Consider the following 12,495-nt stretch of genomic DNA (forward strand, 5'->3'; position numbering starts at 1 on the left):
CATTACAGTAGAGGGAGAAATGCTTTTAGTAGAGAGCGAAGGAGCCATGAACACATGGAATAGACCTATGAGTTGTACATTAAGTATCCTACATCCAGGCTAGTATCTGGCCGTCAGAGAAACTCCCTGTACTCTCCACACACAGTAGATCTTCAATTGACTATTCAGATCAATAATTCATTCCAGTGTTTCTGGAAAGTGACTTTGTTTGAAGCCGTGTTGAATGATGCAGAAAGGCGGCCTGTCCTTGAAGGTTGACTGGCCCGATTTAAAAGTATGAAAAAGGAATAGAAGTCTGTCAGAGAACTCAGGGCTCTTTCTTTAGTCGTCTATCGACTGCGGGGTGGCGAGAAGAAAGAAACCTGTGATTTAAATCTGTGATGTGATGTCTATGGCCGTGTACAAATAGAGTCGAAAGGAAATCAATTCAATAAAGGGAACAGTGTTTTTTTTTTTTTTGCATGTTTTGTCATGCGTCACAGGATATTTAACTCACCACATTATAATGATCCAGTGGTCCATAAACAGTCATAACAAATAGCAGCAGCTGTTTTCTTAGTACAATAAGTGGGTTTTCTATCGGTGTGCATGGCATTAGCGTGTTCCAACTAGCAGAACTGTAGTCTTTATGGAGTGATTTTAGTGTAAAAAGAAATTGAATCTGAATGCAATTTCTTTTTCCATTAAAACCACTCCATAACTGTAATCCTATATGTACTGTAGATTGTAGTCCTAGACATAGTAGTGACCCCAGGCCTGTGTGCTGTGCTGTGCTCCCTCCCTCTCTCTTCTAGGCGAGTTCATCAAAGCCCTGTACGAGTCGGACGAGAACTGTGAGGTGGACCCGGGGAAGTGTTCCTCAGGAGACCTCCCTGAGCACCAGAGCAACCTGAAGATGTGCTGTGAGCTGGCCTTCTGCAAGATCATCGACTCCTACCGGTAAATACAAACACACACCCCTCCCCCTCTCTGCCAATGCAAGTAGCTAGCATTAGCCCTCATACTCTACTATCAAGTTGTCCATCTTTCAGAGCTTTCACAATTATCGAATCAATAATGAATGCATGAATTGTGCAAAAGGTTAAGTCAAAAACAACGTGGCGGTATTGTATTTAGCGGTAACATTTCCTTCCCTACCAATGTTTCCATGCAGTGTTTTTCCGCGGGAGCTGAAGGAGGTGTTTGCCTCGTGGAGGCAGGAGTGCAGCAGTCGGGGCCGGCCGGACATCAGCGAGCGTCTGATCAGCGCCTCTCTGTTCCTGCGCTTCCTGTGTCCGGCCGTCATGTCCCCGTCGCTTTTCAACCTGATGCAGGAGTACCCAGACGACCGCACTGCACGAACCCTCACGCTCATCGCCAAGGTCACACAGAACCTCGCCAACTTCACCAAGTAAGTGCGGGTGTGTGTACTTGTGCGTGTGTACGAGTGTGTGTGTGTGTGTGTGTGTGCGCATCCATGAAAATATACATGTGTATACAGTGAGGGAAAAAAGTATTTGATCCCCTGCTGATTTTGTACGTTTGCCCACTGACAAAGACATGATCAGTCTATAATTTTAATGGTAGGTTTATTTGAACAGTGAGAGACAGAATAACAACAAAAAAATCCAGAAAAACGCATGTACATTTTTTTCTAAATTGATTTGCATTTTAATGAGGGAAATAAGTATTTGACCCCTCTGCAAAACATGACTTAGTACTTGGTGGCAAAACCCTTGTTGGCAATCACAGAGGTCAGACGTTTCTTGTAGTTGGCCACCAGGTTTGCACAAATCTCAGGAGGGATTTTGTTCCACTCCTCTTTGCAGATCTTCTCCAAGTCATTAAGGTTTTGAGGCTGACGTTTGGCAACTCGAACCTTCAGCTCCCTCCACAGATTTTCTATGGGATTAAGGTCTGGAGACTGGCTAGGCCACTCCAGGACCTTAATGTGCTTCTTCTTGAGCCACTCCTTTGTTGCCTTGGCCTTGTGTTTTGGGTCATTGTCATGCTGGAATACCCATCCACGACCCATTTTCAATGCCCTGGCTGAGGGAAGGAGGTTCTCACCCAAGATTTGACGGTACATGGACCCGTCCATTGTCCCTTTGATGCGGTGAAGTTGTCCTGTCCCCTTAGCAGAAAAACACCCCCAAAGCATAATGTTTCCACCTCCATGTTTGATGGTGGGGATGGTGTTCTTGGGGTCATAGGCAGCATTCCTCCTCCTCCAAACACGGCGAGTTGAGTTGATGCCAAAGAGCTCCATTTTGGTCTCATCTGACCACAACACTTTCACCCAGTTCTCCTCTGAATCATTCAGATGTTCATTGGCAAACTTCAGACGGGCCTGTATATGTGCTTTCTTGAGAAGGGGGACCTTGCGGGCGCTGCAGGATGTCAGTCCTTCACGGTGTAGTGTGTTACCAATTATTTTCTTGGTGACTATGGTCCCAGCTGCCTTGAGATCATTGACAAGATCCTCCCGTGTAGTTCTGGGCTGATCCCTCACCATTCTCATGATCATTGCAACTCCATGAGGTGAGATCTTGCATGGAGCCCCAGGCCGAGGGAGATTGACAGTTCTTTTGTGTTTCTTCCATTTGCGAATAATCGCACCAACTGTTGTCACCTTCTCACCAAGCTGCTTGGCCATGGTCTTGTAGCCCATTCCAGCCTTGTGTAGGTCTACAATCTTGTCCCTGACATCCTTGGAGAGCTCTTTGGTCTTGGCCATGGTGGAGAGTTTGGAATCTGATTGATTGATTGCTTCTGTGGACAGGTGTCTTTTATACAGGTAACAAGCTGAGTTTAGGAGCACTCCCTTTATGAGTGTGCTCCTAATCTCAGCTCATTACCTGTATGAAAGACACCTGGGAGCCAGAAATCTTTCTGATTGAGAGGGGGTCAAATACTTATTTCCCTCATTAAAATGCAAATCAATTTATAACATTTTTGACATGCGTTTTTCTGGATTTTTTTGTTGTTATTCTGTCTCACTGTTCAAATAAACCTACCATTAAAATTATAGACTTATCATTTCTTTGTCAGTGGGCAAATGTACAAAATCAGCAGGGGATCAAATACTTTTTTCCCTCACTGTATGTGTTTGTCTGATGAAAATAGCATAATTCCCCTCTGTTTTGGTTTTTGTTTCTTTGTCTGTCCAGGTTTGGTAACAAGGAGGAGTACATGTCCTTTATGAACCAGTTCCTGGAGCACGAGTGGACCAACATGCAGCGCTTCCTTCTGGAGATCTCCAACCCAGAGACCATTTCCAACACGTCAGGGTTCGAGGGTTACATTGACCTGGGCCGCGAGCTCTCCACCCTGCACTCCCTGCTGGCAGAGACCGTCTCTCAGCTGGACCAGGTACCAGGATTACAACACACTGCTTTGATTTACTCTCACAATACTCACTACTTTCTGCGAACAGAGCTACCGGAAATCAGTCCTTTTCAATGGGCTTAACATAAAGATGCTAGGATAGCAGTCTATTGTGAACATACAGATTTTATATGTGAAAAGACATGTTACTAAATAATGAGTTCTCAGGAATTGCATGAGACATATGCATGGTAGAAATTGTAAAGAAGTATACTTTACGTTATTATTTTGTGTCCCTGCAGAGCACAGCCTCTAAGCTGGGTCCACTGGGCCGTATCCTGCGGGACGTGAACTCAGCACTGACCAACCCGTCTGGGGTCCAGGTGTCTACCCCCACGGAGCGTATGGGCTCTCCCCCCCTTCCCCTCCCCCTGGCAGGCTGCAGCCTCTCCACCGGCCTGCCTCTCCACAAGATGGTCATGGACAGCGAGCTTTCTGGGTAAGGGGGCCACAGTGGCATTCTAATGATATAGTGCTATTTGTGCTTCGTTCTTTGGGAACCACAAGGATATTGTCTTTACAGTTTCTCCGGTCAAAACAAAATGTATCTCATTTTTCACTGTTGTCTTGGTACAGGTTGGTTGATTTTACGAGGCTGCCGTCGCCAACCCCAGAGAACAAGGACCTATTCTTTGTGACGAGGAACTCTGGCATCCAGCAGTCTCCAGCCAGGAGCTCCAGTTACTCGGAGGCCAACGAGGCTGAGGTGCAGCTCCCCAATGCCAGCAAGAGTCTATCCATGGTGGACCTACAAGATGGCCTCAGCCTGGAGAGTACCCCTGGCCCCCGCCCTGCCTCCCCCAGCGACATGCTCCTCAATGACTGCCAGTCTCCCGTCACCCCTGGGCCAGGGGGCTGGGCCGCCCGCACCCCTCAGGGCATTATCCCCGGACCCACCCTCAGGAGAACGGGTCAGACCCCCACCAACCCTAGCACAGAGAGCAGCACCCCGGGTCCAGGGAGGCCCTCCCAGCTCCTGACCCCGCTCTCATTCCAGAACCCCGTTTACCAGATGGCCACGGGCATGACCATGAGCGTGTCCCCGCGGGGTCCCCTGGCCGATTCAGGCTCCGAGGGCCACAGCTCTCACAGCTCTCAGGGCAACAACACAGAGGACGCCCCCAAGCAGCAGGGAGTATTCCTCACCCAAGGGGTGGCAGTCGGGAGCGCGGGAGGCAGCAGCAGTGAGGACTTTGCGCGGCGCTCAGGGGAGTTCACAACCCGCCGCCAGCTGGTCCTCATGGAACCCCCGCGGCAGAACAGCTCCGGACCCCAGCGCAGGATAGACCAGCCCCCTCCGCCAGTCACCAGGGGCAGGACGCCGCCAAACATGCTCCAGACGGCCTACCCCGTGCCGCGGCCCTCCAGCGGCAGCATGATGTCATCTCCCGACTGGGGGCCCAGTGGCGGCACCCGGTTGAGACAGCAGTCGTCCTCGTCCAAAGGGGACAGTCCTGAGACCAAGCAGCACACCCTGCACAAAGTGAGTAGAGCATGTCATGTGTATGTGTGAGGAGGGAGGGGGGGGGGGCGGGGGGCTGTGGCTGTGTGTGGTCTCACTATGATCCTGGACGGCCACTGTGTCTGCTGGCTTTTATTAGAGATAAGCTCTTGGTTGACTAACCACTTAATATCTATCTAGCCAGAGTTTGGATTGCATGTACTCGTGCTGCAGGTAGGAAATAAGATTCTGATGAGGAGTATCTCTCCATAACCAATGGCTGATCTACAGAATAATAAACCCAGCTCTGCTAGCCTAACTTCATCTGTGGCCTAGAGGGATGAGCCAGGCAGGATATGACCTCGGGTGGAGGTATCCAGCTCACAGTCACAGTGGTGGGTGGAGAGGGTATGTATGGAGAGCCCAACTGGCCTCAATAAGCTATCATAACACTCAGCCTTGCTGAGCCAATAGCAAATCACCCAGGGCAGTGAGCCACAGGCAGTACCCTAACAGGCGTCAACGCTGGAGCCTGCTAACGGACTAGACAAACATAATTAATTGTGTGACTGTGGACACCGGAGTGGTTATTAAATGCCTGTTCCGCCCAACTAAATCATTTTTGTTGGTGGTCTGAATAAATCCTCCTTATAAAATGATCAAGCATTTGTCAACTGAACCCCCGCCCCCCTCCCCTTCGTAATATTTAGAATTAAAACAAAACAAGTGTCCTACTCTATTTTGGGCTTGATCTCTGTGGGGGTGTGTGGCAGTCTCCAGGTCCCAATCAGAGTAGAAGGGGTTATTAGAGAACAAACCAGGGGGGCAGGTGAAAAGACTGGTTTAACATACAGACTAAAGGAACCGTTTTGCTTTTAAACAAATAAATTCAAACAATGATTAAAATCTTCTTTAGACAATTCCAGAAGGACAATGCAAAACAAGCATCCCTGTGCCTTCCCACTTGCTTCACAGTTGTTCCTCTAAATCCCCCTAGCTGAATACACTGGCTCTCCTCTACTCCTCTGTAGACACTTCTCATTGTAGCTTGTGATCTTCAACATGCAACATTAGTTTACCCTGCCGCGCTTCTTTTCCATTACTTACCAGAAGGCTTGTGTGTTTGCTCCACCAGGCGCCTTCCCCTGTGAACCCCAATGCCCTGGACCGCACTGCTGCCTGGCTGTTGAATATGAATGTGCAGTATTTAGACCATGAGGGACTTGACCCTGATACCAAGCACAGGGAAGACCTTCGAAACAAAGAGGAGCTCACTCAAACTGAAAAGGTAACTAACGTCTAGCCTCTTGTAAAACCTAGCATCTGCTACAGCACCACATCACAGCATCATTCAGCACAGCTACTTACAGACATCTTTATTATTTTATAGGAGAAGCAGAAAGTCATAAAAGATTAATGTTTAACATGAGCAATTAATACGTGATTCTAGGGTTGTTATTGATTGCCAACAATGAAGTGATTGGGTTGCGGAGCCATAAGCAAAGACATAACAAAGACTCTGTATCTCTCCCTACTAGCAGGCCTGTCCATGATTTGAATTAATGTGAATATTGAAGGTTAAATGCTGCTTAAATGGTATGGAAAATGATAGTGTGTGTGCAGAGAGATGCTCCATGATATATACTGGTAGTGTAATGATAGTATTGTATACGAGTTGAATTAGCCTCTATTCTGATGTTGTTTAAATGTAGGTAGACAGGTGGGGTCAGGCTGAACTGATCGTACTGTAGCTCAAGAGAGGCCATATCTCAAAAGACAGTGGTGACAATTCAAGTGTACCCTCCCTCTGACAATTTTCCTAGCTACTCCAATGAATTATACACCAGCAACATATTGCACTCGCACACACGTTTTCATCACACACATACACAAATGAATGGTTTTCAACTTATAGATAGACAACTTTTCTTTTCAAGAGGTGTTTTAGTGATTGTTTTAGTGTGACTTTTTTTTATAGATAGACAACTTTTGTTTTCAAGAGGTGTTTTAGTGATTTATTTCAAAGATGTTAGGTCTGCCAAAGATGGAACCAATCACTGTCCTTTTAAAGCGATAGTGGTGATTCTTACAAATCAAACAGCTGTTTATTATGTTGGTCAATTACTAACAATACATCCCCTTTATAAAATCGTTAGTTGAAGGGCCCTTTTTAATAGATTTGTATTTAAATCCCATTTGACTTAAGAGGTTGATCATGCAGCTTGTTGACTGCTGTGGGGTATATTTGTTTATATCTGTTCTGAATTCACTTGCTTGCAGAATTTCCTAGAGACAGCAGAAATGTACCTAAAAGCTTTGCAGGATCCTGCATTTGAACCCAGTCGGCTTTTCACAGCATGACTAGAAGCTGTATTTGTATTTATTATGGATCCCCATTAGCTGCTGCCAAGGCAGCAGCTACTCTTCCTGGGGTCCAGCAAAATTAAGGCAGTTATACATTTTGAAAACATTACAATACATTCATAACAGGTTTCACAACATATTAAGTGTGTGCCCACAGGCCTCTACTCTACTACCATTTACATTTTACATTTTAGTCACTTAGCAGACGCTCTTATCCAGAGTGCATACATTTTTATACTGGCCCCCCATGGGAATCGAACCCACAACCCTGGCGTTGCAAACGCCATGCTCTACCAACTGAGCTACATCCCTGCCGGCCATTCCCTCCCCTACCCTGGACGACGCTGGGCCAATTGTGCGCCGCCTCATGGGTCTCCCGGTCGCGGCCAGCTACAACAGAGCCTGGATTCGAACCAGGATCTCTAGTGGCACAGCTAGCACTGTGATGCAGTGCCTTAGACCACTGCGCCACTTGGGACCCCACATATCTATAACACAAAATCCATGTGTACTCGTGTGTTTGTATGCATGTGCCTATGTTTGTGTTGCTTCACAGTCCCCGCTGTTCCATAAGGTGTATTTTTATCTGTTTTTTTAATCTAATTTTACTGCTGGCATGAGTTACTTGATGTGGAATAGAGTTCCATATAGTCATGGCTCTATGTAGTACTGTGTGCCTCCCATAGTCTGTCCTGGACTTGGGGACTGTGAAGAGACCTCTGGTGTTATGAGAATGACAGGTGTGTTTGCGTGCGTTTGGGCATGCACGTATGTGCGCGAATGTGTATGTTGTCACTGACTCACCACGGCCAATCTGTCCTGTGTCCAGTACCAGCAGGAGATCGCCATCCTGCAGGATAAACTGCGTCTGTCAGCCAAGAAGCTGGAGGAGTATGAGTGTCACTTGAAGGGCCAGGACGAGCAGACCCAGAAGATGCTGTTGGAGTACCAGGCGCGCCTGGAGGACACGGAGGAGCGCCTGCGCCGGCAGCAGGACGACAAGGAGCTCCAGATGAAGAGCATCATCACCAGGTGGGGTGTCCTCTACCTACCAGTGGAGGCTGGTGTCACTTCAAATCAGAGGACAGGTTAATTGTGGCTTTTTTTAATGGCTGTAATTAGGGTCATGGAATTTTGAATTAAATGTTATTGGTCACGTCCACATATTTTGCTGATTGTATCGGGGTGTAGCGACATGCTTATGTTCCTAGCGCCAACAGTGCAGTAGTACCTAACAGTACAAAACAACATATGCAAATAAATAAAAAATCAAGAAAGGAATTAAGAAATATTACAATAAGCAATGTCAGAGTCCGGAATATAAATATATATGTATATGATGGTGTGTCTATAGACATTATGGACAGTATATGACTAGAAAAGGTGTGTACAGCAGTAGTTATATAGGATGGGCCTTGACTAGAATACAGTATATACATATGAAGTGACCAGTGTTCAATGACTATGTACATAGGGCAGCAGTCTCTAAGGTGCAGGGTTGAGTACCAGGTGGTAGCCGGCTAGTAACAGTGACTAAAGTTTGGGGTACTGGCCGGCTAGTGGTGACTATTAAACAGTCTGATGGCGGTAATTGGCCAGACTTTTTTTTTTTTTTACGGTTATGACGGTTATTTTATTTTTATGATGGTCTTCATCCATAACCGTTGGTTACACGGTTATACAGTAATTGTGCCAGCTCTAGCTGTAATGGAATAAATGGAACAGTTCCAGCCACTGCGATGAGCCATCCTCCCTTCACCAGTCCCCACTGTTCTCTGCCTACACTAACTCACTATGAACTATGTAATATGGTCCTGGTTTTGTGTACAAAAAAAAAAACATTATTTGTTGTGTTGTCGGTGCTATGCATCGAGAAGATAAATGTAATATTTTTAACATCACTATAATAAAAAAATCAGTCAACAACTCCAGCTTTCACCAGCCACCGGTACAAACATATCTTTGTTACTGTTTCAGGCTGATGTCTGTTGAGGAGGAACTGAAGAAAGATCATTCGGATATGCAATCGATAGTGGACTCAAAACAGAAGATCATTGAAGCCCAGGTGAGTGCTTAGTGTACACGAGAGATGAATTGGCTGTATCAGCAATTACAGTTCCACAACTGTGAATATACTGTATTTACTGAAATACTGTATTCACAGATTTACTGTATGTCAGACTAAGGTTTTGAAGAGGACAGCGCCCTCTGGTGTAAAAACAATGTAAACGACCTCAGATTGAAAATGAAAGTCCAGCTCCATGCAAAAAAAACAAGTAACTGGAATTACTGTAACAAGTACAGTATGGACTGTACGTGGACAATACGTGTCTGAAACATTCCCTTTCTGTTCACAATAGTGGCTGCTTGTTTTGATTAGGTCGTGTTGGTCTACTGAGGAGCTACAGTTTATCAGCAATATTATGAAGGTTTCATTGGATTGTGTGAGAATGTGTAACAATACTAACCCTCCTCTTCTCGTCATCCGTTGGTCCTTCTCTTCCTCCCTCCCCTCTCCTCCTCACTCTGCAGGAGAAACGCATTGCCTCTCTGGACTCGGCCAACGCCCGACTGATGAGCGCTCTGACCCAGCTGAAGGAGCGCTACAGCATGCAGACACGCAACGGCATCTCCCCCACCAACCCCAGCAAACTCCAGATCACTGAGAACGGAGAGTTCAGGAACAGCAGCAACTGCTAGGGATGGGGAGAGGGCCTCGCTCAACTCAATGACACTTGGGCTGGGTGAGAGATGAGAACATGGCCACACCCAGCCACTCTCCGGAGAAACAGATTCATACTGTACAAATCCATTATTTTCAATGGATGAGGTCATGATGACATAAAGAAGTCCTCTGTTACCTACAAGGGGTAGACTGACTATGAATCTGTTGCTGAACAATATAAAGGAATTTATCAGATTGACTTTAGAGAAAGTTATAATGTCCACAACACCTGGCTGCAAGACATCCCAAACTCTCTATCCCAGTTCATTAAACAACATTGTATCAAATAAGATGGGAATAGGTTGCGCTGTTATCTTAGAAAGAGCCTGTTTTGAAGTGATTTGAACCATTATAAGCTTCAGAATGTTTCTGATTTCTCATTTACACTTATAATTTTCAGTCACCGCGTTGAAATGGCACAGGTTGCTAAAAGAGGATGCTCTTTTATGGACCTTACATGTTTTCAGAGCGCACTTGTACCCTACATGTCCCTCTGACCTATAGAATACAGTACTACAATACTCAGCCCATTTCTTCTGGCAACAGTATAGTACAACACAAGTGTATAGGACATTGTAGCATCAATCTTCGATTTTACTCAATGGCTGTTTTTTACCCCACTGTTTTTGTTTCAAACTTCAATAGCATACATACAGTATATGTTGACAAGTGACCAACTCTCTATCAGTGAAAGCCTCCTATTGTTGACAACCTTTGCTGAAAACACATCCCAATAGCAAGTGTTTCTGTATTCTACCTGTATATTTTAGGTATCCCCTTCTTTTCTTACCTCAAAGGATTTTTTTGCATGTATCATATCAGGACTACAGTAGCACAACAAGCTTACTTTGTTTTAAATTGCTAATAGTAAGGAAAGAGCTCAACTATTTCATTTTTTGCATACTTTGTATGTCCTTAAATATTAGTCTATTTAGAGGTTTATATGCCTCAGAGATGTATATAAAATGTTCACAGTATTTTTATTGATTGTTTGGAATAGTATTTGTACAGTAAGTGTTCCTTGTATTCAACTCGGCTGTGCTAATATTACAATTTAAGAGGTTCTGACTGTAATTTTGGTTCTACTTCAGTAGACAGTTCACACATCATTTGACCCATTATTCCCTTTTCATACGTGGGTATTCTTTGTTAAAAATGAAAAATTTATTGATGCTGTTATATGAATGATATTGATAGACATAGTTTACTGTTTTGTCAACTGTGTATTTAAATGGTTATGTATGGGCCAGTCCTTCATTGTTTGCAGTTTGTCAGTGCTGAATAGAATAGGACTGAAATCTAATACCTGGCCACTCCTCTACCCTTGCACTTCTGGAACTTAGCTAATGGCCCTACAGTATGCACTTTCAACCAACAGAAACACTCTTTAATTTAGAATACCTTCTATCCAAAGTAAAGAACAAAACATCCATATGGGGTTTTAGGCTGTAACTGAGGTATAAACCAGATTCATTGTCAGTTCCAGTTCCCTTTAGTGTTGATTAAGGGCTCGATTCAATCCGTATCGCGGAAGTTCAGCGCTATAGCGCAATTTAAATTTAAAGGCAATGTTCCAGTCTTCACGGAGACTGTATTCACGGTAAACGCTGCATATGTCGGCTCAATCGGAAATTACCTTTACATTTCAATTGTGCTGTAGCGTTGAACTATCGTGATTCGGGTTTAATCGAGCCCTAAAGCTATAAACATGGAGTGGACTCAAAGGATTTTTTGTGTAGTCTTATTTAAGGTGCAGGTATCTAGCTAACTTTAGCAACCATCAAAGGTGGTATCAACAAGTGGCTCTGCATGATTTCTCAATTCTGACTTCTGCAAATTCTCCTCTGAAAACACTAGTGGTCTCCTTTCAGAAAGTTAGAGGCACCTCAAACAGTTCTTAGTCACTGTGTTGACCTGTGTTCTGGTCTGTGGAAATGTTTAGCTTAACCAGAATGAACATTGTTAAAGTATGTTCTGTTCTTCAAATTTTAAAAGTGATGTAAAATTGTATGTATGGTGTGATCTAAATTGTTTGTTTTTATCAGTTCCTTATTTATTGAATTTCTATATTGTTTTTGATTTAATAAAATGCCCTCATGCTGAATAGTATTTGTCAGAGAATGATGGATTGTGTTGAAGATGCAGGTATAAAAAAAAGAAGTCTGCATTCTGATAGAAATGTGCTCCTATTTCCCTCAAGTGGTCTTACTGCACCCAACCTGCTCACTCAAGATAAAATGTCTAAGGGTTTCAATTGATTTTCTCTTTCAAAGCCAAAGGTGCATCTATCCTGCTATGGTGTTATTTTATTGAAAGGAAATAGTATATACTGGACTGCAATAGAAACCACAGATCAATTCACAATATTGTGCATCTTCATGGTCTCCCAGTACTTTTAGGGAGGTTTTGCAACCAATTTGAAAGAAGAGAGTGACTTACCAAAACTATTATTTTCCTTGCTCTATATAATACTCAACAATATTTTGCCATGTTGTTACTACAAACTCATCAACTTTTGTATGAATGTTAAAAGAATCATTCGATTTGTGTAAATGGTAACAAGAATAGGTCTACCAAAATGTATGTAATTTATGTACAA

The 12,495-nt window shown here is 44.3% G+C and overlaps 1 protein-coding gene across 1 annotated transcript in view; it reads left to right on the plus strand.

Moving 5' to 3' along the window:
• LOC311144918 (disabled homolog 2-interacting protein-like) overlaps positions 1-9,871 on the plus strand; it is a gene marked incomplete at both ends in the record, with an annotated part of 92,882 nt that extends 83,011 nt beyond the window's left edge. The window contains 9 exons of the mRNA XM_084181097.1: positions 795-939; positions 1,154-1,390; positions 3,150-3,351; positions 3,609-3,805; positions 3,943-4,849; positions 5,943-6,095; positions 8,001-8,203; positions 9,149-9,236; positions 9,704-9,871. Coding sequence (XP_084037223.1) covers positions 795-939; positions 1,154-1,390; positions 3,150-3,351; positions 3,609-3,805; positions 3,943-4,849; positions 5,943-6,095; positions 8,001-8,203; positions 9,149-9,236; positions 9,704-9,871 — 2,300 coding nt within the window. The remainder of the gene's footprint in view (positions 1-794; positions 940-1,153; positions 1,391-3,149; positions 3,352-3,608; positions 3,806-3,942; positions 4,850-5,942; positions 6,096-8,000; positions 8,204-9,148; positions 9,237-9,703) is intronic.
• Between the last annotated feature and the right edge of the window lie 2,624 nt (positions 9,872-12,495).

Source organism: Coregonus lavaretus (assembly GCF_964263955.1).
Source record: "Coregonus lavaretus genome assembly, chromosome: 17".
NCBI classification, from domain to species: Eukaryota; Metazoa; Chordata; class Actinopteri; order Salmoniformes; family Salmonidae; genus Coregonus; species Coregonus lavaretus.